Source organism: Miscanthus floridulus, chromosome 10 (genome assembly GCF_019320115.1).
Source record: "Miscanthus floridulus cultivar M001 chromosome 10, ASM1932011v1, whole genome shotgun sequence".
NCBI lineage: Eukaryota > Viridiplantae > Streptophyta > Magnoliopsida > Poales > Poaceae > Miscanthus > Miscanthus floridulus.
Genome location: NC_089589.1, coordinates 36,316,705 through 36,326,143, shown reverse-complemented (window position 1 = coordinate 36,326,143; position 9,439 = coordinate 36,316,705). Strand labels below are relative to the sequence as shown.

At 44.6% G+C, this 9,439-nt stretch overlaps 1 protein-coding gene and 1 long non-coding RNA gene across 3 annotated transcripts; both read left to right on the top strand.

Moving 5' to 3' along the window:
• The first annotated feature begins 300 nt into the window (after positions 1-300).
• On the top strand, positions 301-1,691 carry LOC136485138 (uncharacterized). The gene is made up of 3 exons (XM_066482077.1): positions 301-497; positions 608-949; positions 1,331-1,691. Exons 1-3 carry the CDS (start codon positions 339-341, stop codon positions 1,523-1,525), a joined length of 696 nt encoding a protein of 231 aa, XP_066338174.1. The 5' UTR covers positions 301-338; the 3' UTR covers positions 1,526-1,691.
• A 2,185-nt stretch (positions 1,692-3,876) lies between these two features.
• On the top strand, positions 3,877-7,558 carry LOC136490019 (uncharacterized). 2 transcript variants are annotated; one of them, XR_010767477.1, is made up of 4 exons: positions 3,877-4,838; positions 5,024-5,098; positions 6,316-6,497; positions 7,253-7,558. It is a non-coding gene; the product is annotated as an uncharacterized lncRNA (long non-coding RNA). The 2 variants fall into 2 exon arrangements; XR_010767476.1 differs by having other exon boundaries at positions 3,877-5,098.
• The last annotated feature ends 1,881 nt before the right edge of the window (positions 7,559-9,439 follow it).

Below are 9,439 nucleotides of genomic sequence, written 5' to 3'. Positions count from 1 at the left end.
ACCTACGGTAATAACGTTGAAAGTTCAGGGATCAAGATGACACCACCAGCCAAGTTTAGGGACATGCGGTGTTCATCTTCAAAGTTTAGGGATCTGGATGGCACCGTCTACTAACTTTAAGGATCCACAGATATCACTTTGGAAGTTCAGGGATCTAAATGACATTACCGACAAGTTCAGGGACCGGCGATGAATTTTGGTCCCTCGTCAATTAATCGGACCATAAAAGGTGGACCCAGCCGATCGAGTACGGCGACGACTCGAGGAAAGACTCGAGGAAAGATATATTAGCTCCTGTACACGACTTGGTGCTCCCATCAGATCGGATCATACCACCGATGACGACGCGTGGCGCGGTCGCCTGCCTTTGCAGCGAGGTCCTGAGGGACGAGGAGCTGGGAGGCGCGCCGTTATTGCTGGACGCCGGCGGCGTCTCCATGGCCGACAGGGACCCCGCAAAGATGGCGGCGGAGAGGGCCGCCAAGTTCATCTTCCGGGTGCGTCACGCCTGCTCCTAATTAATATTAGCGGATCAAAACAAACTTTTATTATACCATCATCACGTCCGTCCGTACGTGCTGCTAACTAAAAGTTTTCTTTGTTGCAGGGACTGTTGATCTTACTTTGGTTGTATTTGTTTGATTCCATGAGAGAATACGCTATCAACTACACTGGCGGAGACATACGGTTCAGTACGTTTGCTGCGATTGTTGTTGCCGTGCCTATAGCTGAAATCTTTGGCATCATGGGCCAGACCTTGGTAGCGCCATGGTCGCCGCGGCCTCCCATGGGATCACCGATGCCATTTACCGCATGCGCCACTGCTAGTGCCAACAGTGAGGTCCTGAAGGAGGCGCCGATGATGCCCGCGGACGCCAGGAGAAGAAAGACTGCCACCGAGGCTGCGCTGGACATGGCTGTCGTGAGGATCTATATATGCATCGTCCGGGTACGTATGGATATATATGTATATGGAAAAAAAAATTCTACTCCCTCCTCTAAACCAGGTAGCCATGGAACTCATTTTCTTCTGAAAAACAATATTATATATGAAATTAAAGTCCTTTATTTACAAACGCTAGCTTCCCGCCTCACTACATATGTAGTTGAGATAAGACCAATAATAAACTGACAAAACAAAAAAGAAGGATATATATAGAGAAGCTTTAAGTTCCTATGTATGGTCATTAATTTATAATCTTTCTTCTTGTTTGTTAGAATGCCATTCAACTCTTAATTTGTCGGTATTAATTATATGTATGTTAATCTTTGGCTTATATAAAATAAAGCAAAATATGCTTGCTGATGAATACAATTTCCGGGCGTGCAGGGACTGTTGGCTTTACTTTGGGTGTATTTGGTCGATTTGATGAGAAGATATATGGCCACCCACGGTTTGGGAGAACTGTTCTTCACTATGACTCCTTTGCTTATTCTCGCTGCAGGCGTCTCTCTGTTCTTTTGCTTTCTGATGGAGAGCTTCCGCAAATTTATCGATCGTCATATTGACCTATGCTGGAACTAGATTAAGTACCTAGGATGGTCACTTTGTAATACGTACGCTCAATGCTTTTCGTTTGGTAAATTTTCAGGGATATATAATACAAAAAGAGAGATTACTTTCTGGTTGCTTTTTGTTGGGCTCTAGAATTCTGATGAATACGTAATTCGTAGTGAACAACTTGTACTCCCTCCATTTCAAAATTGTAAATTGCTTTGCCTTTTTGTGGATACAATAAATTTGACTATCTATGTAGATACTAGGAATATATGCGCGCTTCGCCACGCCCGCTTTGGTGTGCACATGCCGGTGCCTGCTCGCTATATTGCATATCTGACCAACGTGAACAACGTAGCACACACAGACGATAGCATTGAAACGCATGGAGGCCGCTATATCATACACAAATGCAAAACGTTGGCAAGCACATTAAGTCGTCAATGGTGTGCTTATAGAACATTCATTTATTGTACCAAACATTTCTGAGCGGATGTTTCCAGTTCACAGAGAGCTAGCAGACTAGCTCAACCTCAGATTAGGACAATGCACAGCAGAAGAGTATATACGGGTTTCCGGCACCGAAGATGTGAAAGAGCATGCAGACTTTCGTGAACAAGTATTCCAAGTTTGCACACTTCCTTCCCTGGGGTGCGTGCCCCCCCCCCCCCCCCCCCCCTTTTTTTTGACTGAATTAGTAGGGGAACCCCTACATATTTTTTTCTTTTCCATTAAATGAAAGAATAATAATTACATAAGAACAAAAACAAATTGGGAGGGAAATACACAAGGCAACTAGGCCCAAAGAGAAGTGTGCCTCAAGCACCCCTTCACCACCTTCACTCATATCTTCATAGATAATATATACAAGCTCCATGGGTTACCCGAAGTGATTGTCTCTGATCGCGACAAAGTCTTCACCAGTGCCCTATGGAAGTTGTTGTTCAAATTGGCAGGCACCGATCTTCATCTGAGCTCCGCCTACCACCCCAATCTGATGGGTAATCCCAACGTGTCAATCGGTGCCTGGAGACCTTCCTTTGCTGCTTCGTCCATGCTTTGCCCGTCCGGTTGGTCTCAATGGCTCTCATTGGCTGAGTACGGGTACGACACTAGCTCTCATTCCACCTTGGGTGGTTCCCCATTTGAGGTTCTTTATGGGCTTCCACCGTGCCATTTGGGCCTCGATCTTGCGTTGGCTTCCCCTGCTCCAGAGTTGCAGACCTGGCTCGAGGAACACGCAGTGATGCATGACTTGGTCCATCAGCACTTGCTTCGCGCCCAGTCTCGGATGAAGCGACAGGCGGAGAAGGGCCACTCTGAGCGCCACTTTGCAGAGGGTGATAAACTCCAACAATATGTGCAGACTTCAATCGCTTGTCGCTCTTGTGAGAAGCTATCCTTCAAGTTCTTTGGCCCTTACCGTGTGATCGCCCGTGTGGGTTCCGTCACTTACATGCTAGATCTTCCAGTGGAGGCTAACATTCACCTGGTGTTCCATGTATCTACGATCACCCGGACACAATCAGGTATCGTCTCTGCTTCTGTTTACATTTGTTGTTTTCCAGGTTCCTGAGAAGATCCTCCAACGCCGCTCCCCGTCAAACAAGGCCTCATCAAATGGTCCCAATGCCAGTGTCGTTGGCCTCTTGGGAAGCTCTGGACCCGCTCCATCAGCAGTTCCCTTCCCTAGAGCTCCGGCATGGGGGTAAGCACTAGCAACTCAACGGCCACTGTTGAGGTCCCGACAACAGGCTCCCAAGACGAAGTGGTCCATCAACGGCCCAGCCGTGCAACGAGGCCCAACTTGTGAATGTCCGGTCCCGATTGGGCCATGTAACCTGAATGGCGAGCTCCTGAATCTATCTTTATATTACTTCCCTCCGTCTGTGTTTACTTGTCAACAACTTTTTACTGTAACAAATTTAACCATCTATTTTTTCTTCTAAAAAAATCTTAGATATTTCAATGTATATAACACTAATGAAGTATGTTCAATAAAGAATCATATATGTGAAAACTTGATGTATCTAATAATCTTTTGCAGAAAAAAACGTATGGTCAAAATTGCTACAGTAAAAATTCGATGACAAGTAAATGAAAGCGGAGGTAAGGGCCTGTTTGGAACGCGGGAAAATTCTCTTGTTCCTGTGTTTTTCCTGTAAAATTGAACTGATTCCTGTGAAATTCCTGTGCGATTCATATGAAATTCCTGTGTTCCAAACATACCCTAAGTACTAAAAAGACCCGAATGTCATCGTCACCGCTAAACTAATCGCCCCGCCCCGCTCCTAATCGCGGTTACCGCACGCTCTCGGGCGAACCCATGCCCCCTGCCGCGCCTCCCACTGCCTGTCGGGGCGCCTCCCACCCGCCCCGACAGTTCCAGCCGCCGTCGCCCCTGCCCCCTCCCCTCCACGTCGAGGACATCCTGGCCGAGGGTGGATCCAACGATGAGACATCTCGTCCGGTGAGCAGACTGTCGGCCGTCGCCCTCAGCGGATCCAGCGACGAGGCGGAGCAGCTAGGGTGGAGGTGCTCGCCCTTGGTGGATCTGGCGAGGTGGCATCTTGACCCAGGTGGAGGCCTTTGGTAAGGCTGAGCGCTCAGGCGAGGACGCACCATGGCTCCAGCCTCGACGCGGCCGTGCGAGGCAGTCACCGGCGCTGGGAGCAACGACGACGAGCAGAGGCACGGGCACGCGGTGGACGACCCCTCTCTCCTTGCCGGTGCTGGACGTGCTGGTGTCCGTGGACCAAGGCTCGAGGAGGAGCACAAGCTCAAGCATCAGCTGCCGCACAGGGAGGGCGTCTCCGCCGCGGACTATGCCGGACCTCGATCGATTTCTCGGCCGCTGACTCTGCATCTGCGGCCTCAGATTGAGGAGAGCAGAGTGGTATTGGTGGCAACGGTGCGGTGGGACCTGCTCTTGTGCGGGGCAGTGACTGCTGCTGACGGTGGCTATCGTGCGGCGGGGGCGGTGCACAGCTGTAGCTAGACGAAGGCGCGTGAACTGGGATTCACGGCCGCCAGTTCATGTCGTCGACTAAGGAGAGGCCAAAGTCACTCCATCTATGGTTCATCGGGTACGTCGTGCGATGCTTGGTTGACATCGTCTGCTCTGTGCCGATGCTCAGTAGCTGGCTCTCTGCTGGAAGGCGCTCAGGGAGGACGACTTGCAGACCAACTCCTGCAAGTTCGAGAGTGGCCGCAGGGAGGACGACGCGGTGACGCAGATGAGGAGGCATCCTGGTTCTACGGCCCAGCGTGGGTGTGAAGCACTCCGACTGGGCAAACTGAACCTCCAAGATTCTATATCGGCCAAGTATCAACAAACAATGTCAGTCATGGAGATTCGCCACTAGGAGCCAGTTGTTATTCATTAGTATATAACTATATATACTTGATAGACTATCTAGCTATATTGCTGTGCCTAATCATTCGATAGTATATAAGTCAATTGCTGATCATAATGTAGCCCCTTGGGGCTGAATACGAAACAACCTAATGCAGTTTTGGGTGCAGGTGTTGCTGGGGTGCATCTTTCTTCTGATAAAAGTACCAATTACAAAACGATCAATCATAAAATACACAACTCAGGTTTGTGCATTACTGCTTCTTATACTGCCTATGTTGAATTCCCATAAAATTGTTGTGCCTATTATTACGATAATTAAATTACTTGTTTGACAAATGGTTCACATTTTGCCAAAATGGATGTAACTGATATCAACAAGTTCGCTACTCGGTCCTAGCAGCAAGTTCCATTTCAAAGTTATTGATAAAAATCAAATATTCAATTGTTGATATATGTCGCAAAATAGAATCAAATATTTCCTTTGATTCTTGCTTTATGTAAAGTATGCACATTTTCCCTTTATGACAGATTGCCGGCATTTTTTGCACACCCCAGCGCCCTCTTTTTTTTCTTGAGGGGATTTTAATAGTATATCAGCTGCCATATGACTCAAATCGTGCCCTCTGAACCTAGAGTGTAGACGTTATTGTGACTCACATGTGTAGATGTACTTCTCAGATCAAGGCTTATTAGTGCATCTACATGGGCTGTTGTTTGTTCATAGTCAGATTATGAATGGGAAGCCAAATTCGATTGTTTTCGTAAAAATGATTAGGAGTTACCAAATTGATATGCTATTAATAGGTGTGGATGCATGGTAAATAACAGACGTACCTCTATTTTTTCATGACCATGCTAATGCACATATTTCATTAAAAGGATACAGGAAAAAAAAGAAACTTTACAAAAAGATCAGCAAAGCCTTGGCTTGGCTGAACTTAAGCACCAGAGTTTGGCTAGGTCCTAATTTTTTACAAACACCATTTGCAACGTAAACAACTCTAGCGACTATAAGTCATCAGTATCTCGACCACACAGAAACTAGCTGTGTTTGGGATTAGCGGGTCTAGGATTGTTGCAACAAATTAGTAAGGCGAGGTCTTAGAGCCTGTTTGGTTCCACCCACTAAAGTTTAGTGATCCCTCTAAAGTTTAGTGACACCTGTTTAGTTCCACCCACTAAAGCAGTTGTCCCATGTACACTTTAGTCACTTTTAGCTACCCCTTGATGACTAAAAGCCACTAAACTTTAGTGACCCCTAAACTTTAGTCGGGGTGTTTGGCATTTTAGTGACTAAAGTTCTAAACTTTAGGAGGGGTGAACCAAACACACCCTTACTATCATTTGGGAAAGTAAGTCAGGGTTGTACTAAAGCCATGGGCCCATGACCTATAGGTACTATGCTATATTGCTATCTATAAATCAGAAGAATCTGATACTTTTAATTACACTGTTTCAGAGCAGCATAAAGTTGTACACCAAGTTTCACATTCTGTGATATTAGATATGGGATAATTGGACACAATCTTCTGGATAAGATGACAGCAATTCAGCCATGAGATGATAATTTTGGCTTCTGGTGCCATCCTTTTTATGCGATTTCACAATTGTTCAATATCTCAGTTGCTATTTAGCACGCAGGTATGGTGTGTTCTAATAACTGGACTCGGCACTCTAATGCCCTTGTTATTACTAAAATATGGCGTAAGAAAATTTCTTATTATATTTCTAAATATTCTCAACCAGATATTCTTTGCTAAGATTTTTAACTGATGTCGTAAAGGAACTTCCTCACAAAAACATAAAAATACAAAAATACCATTTAAAGCAGCTTTATTATCAAAAAGTATAGATAAGAAGACCATATGCACAATGGTGTTAGTTAACAGAGAGCACTAATATGATATCCGTAATGTTCAAATGCCTCAGAGTGCATATTGTCATTGTAATTTGTTCAGTTTTGGTAGTGCAGGTCCATAAGCTACAATTTCATTGTTCTTTTGGTGTTCTTAATACCAACTTGTTTCTTAGTTCAACTTAGGTGTTCTAAACCTAATACTTCTAAAGTTATGTGGGGCCTTTTTCTTCCTGAATATGAAAATAGAGCTCCAGGTCTTTCTATCTCATCATTCATGCTATGGTGCTCTCTGTTCCCAAGAATTCAGTTTTGAACACAAAACATTTTTTTTCAATATGATACATACATTGCATTTATCAAGGTAAGTGCCATGGTTGGTTCATGGGATTAAAGTAAGCTCTATTTCTCCTTATGCTAACCAGATGTGCTATTCCATCTATTTAATCCCAAGAATTCATGATCTTGTAATTGCCTGTTGATATTGTTAACTTTTGTGAAACGGAAAATTGGTAATATACTCCTCTTTCATTGAATTCAGGCCAATCGTCACAATCAAGAATTCTCGCCATGTTGAGAAAGGAGATGGAGCAGAAACTTCAACATTGTTTATTGCTTGCATTTCCCATGTTTGGCAATTATACTTCTCTACTATGAGCTAAATGGTGTGTTTATGTGTGCACAAACTGGATGTAGGATATGTAAGAGATGACATAATTTTGCTTATTGCAAATATTAGTACAAGAATAATTGCACAGGAAGTGCATCCTTTGGTAACACAATCTGGTGTATGGATGGAACATGCTGCATCAATACTTCAATAGTAATGGCACCTTCTCTTTTAAAAGGGGTGTATCTGCATATCTTTTTTTTCTTCTGAAATTCTTGTCCCTGCCCTTCTCTTTTAATCATTCAAGGAGCAAGATTGTCTTGTTAGTGGAAGGAACTATCATTAACATGTGAGGTTCTCTTCCCATAGGAGCCAAGGGATCGTTGCTAGCACATTTTATTTGACATGTCTAACTGTTTTGTGAGTGCTAGTAGCGCAAGTGTTATTCTTTCTGGCAGGATGGCTTACAATTAATCAATGTTGGTTTCATTAGTGCCATGATATTTGGTCAACATTATCTTTTCATTCCTCGGCATTTTTTTATAAGGTCCTCGACATTGATTGTGTGGTCAGTAGGACACAGTTTATGCTTAAGTAGAACTATTTTATTGCATAGTAAATTGATGTGATATTATTTTATATTAGCTTTGCACAGTGAAACATGTAATTTTATATATATTTTTTGCTCTGGTCGCAACGCACGGGCACTCAGCTAGTTTGAACTAAAATGAGAAGAGAGAACAACTGTTAATTCGATCCGGCCTGTCCTTGCATTGTGTGTCCACAAACGAGTAGGGATGAAAACGGATCGGATACGGACGGATATCACCGATATTACATTTGTTTTCATATTTTTGTCCGGATTCGGATTCGAATACGGATAGTGTCAACTATGTCGGATAAGATACAATTGGATATCGACATCATAAATATGCGATTTGAGTATTCGGATACAGATACGGTATCGGATGTTGGATATTCGAACTCGGATACGGACAGATCTTAACCCCTCTAAACGGATTCGGTTTCGAATACGGTCGGAAAATATCGGTACCGTTTTCATCCCTGCAAACGAGGCCCAATTTGTGATTAATCAATAGATAGACGAGCCTCCAGCCTCCACTTCATCCGAGAATTATTTTTTATATTTTTTAAAATTATTTTTAAATATAACATGGTTTATTTTTTTTTCAAAACTAACACTTTTAACCGCGTCTATTTGCATGGCATGGCGAAATCACGTTGCCACGCTATGTATGGGTACGGTAGAAGCGGTGACGTGGCAACGATCAGAGACCGTCGAACGCTGACGAGGTTGAGGCCGCCGCGCCGTAAATCTGGGCGCGGCACCCATGCCAGGCCCGCACTCAGCTAGGCACCACGGCAGACTGGGAGTCGTCAGGCTCAGCTCAGGAGTGGGTGGATGTGGATCTGCCCTGCCAGATCCGTCCATTCCTTCCGCAGGCCGACACGACGCGCGCAGCTCCGGAGGCCGACGTCTAACACGCTTTAGGATCGGATTAGGGTTTCTCTTTCGGTGGGTGTGGCGGCTCCGGTCAACCTCGTAGTCCAAGCCCTCACCCCCACATTCCTTTTATGTGTGCCGTGCGACAGGGGCCCTCCAACCGAGTTAGGGTTGGGCTCCCCCGATCAGGAAGCAGAGATAGGGCCCAATAGGCCGTTGGGCCTATTGGTGGAGATCAACTAACATTCTCCCCCTTGATCTCATTCCATCTTTCACTTTCATATCATTTGCTTTTGTTCATTCCATTACAGATTAGCTCATAGAGCATGTCTCATCATCACGGTCCATTGCCGATAGACTTAACAGCTACAACTCACTACTTTGTTCTGAAATAGATACTTATCTTTGGGCCTTCTTTTATCCAGAAATATTTTAGGCTTTCCCTTAAACCTAAGCTAGCTACATGTTCTCTGAACACCATGTCCTCTGAACATGTTGGGTGGTAAGCCTTTTGTAAGCGGATCCGTGAGCATTCTTTCTGTTCTTATATGCTCAAGACTTATGACTTGATCCCAGACTTAATCTTTCACAACATAATACTCTATGTCAATGTGTTTGGCAGCACCACTTGACTTATGTTGTGAGCATACTGT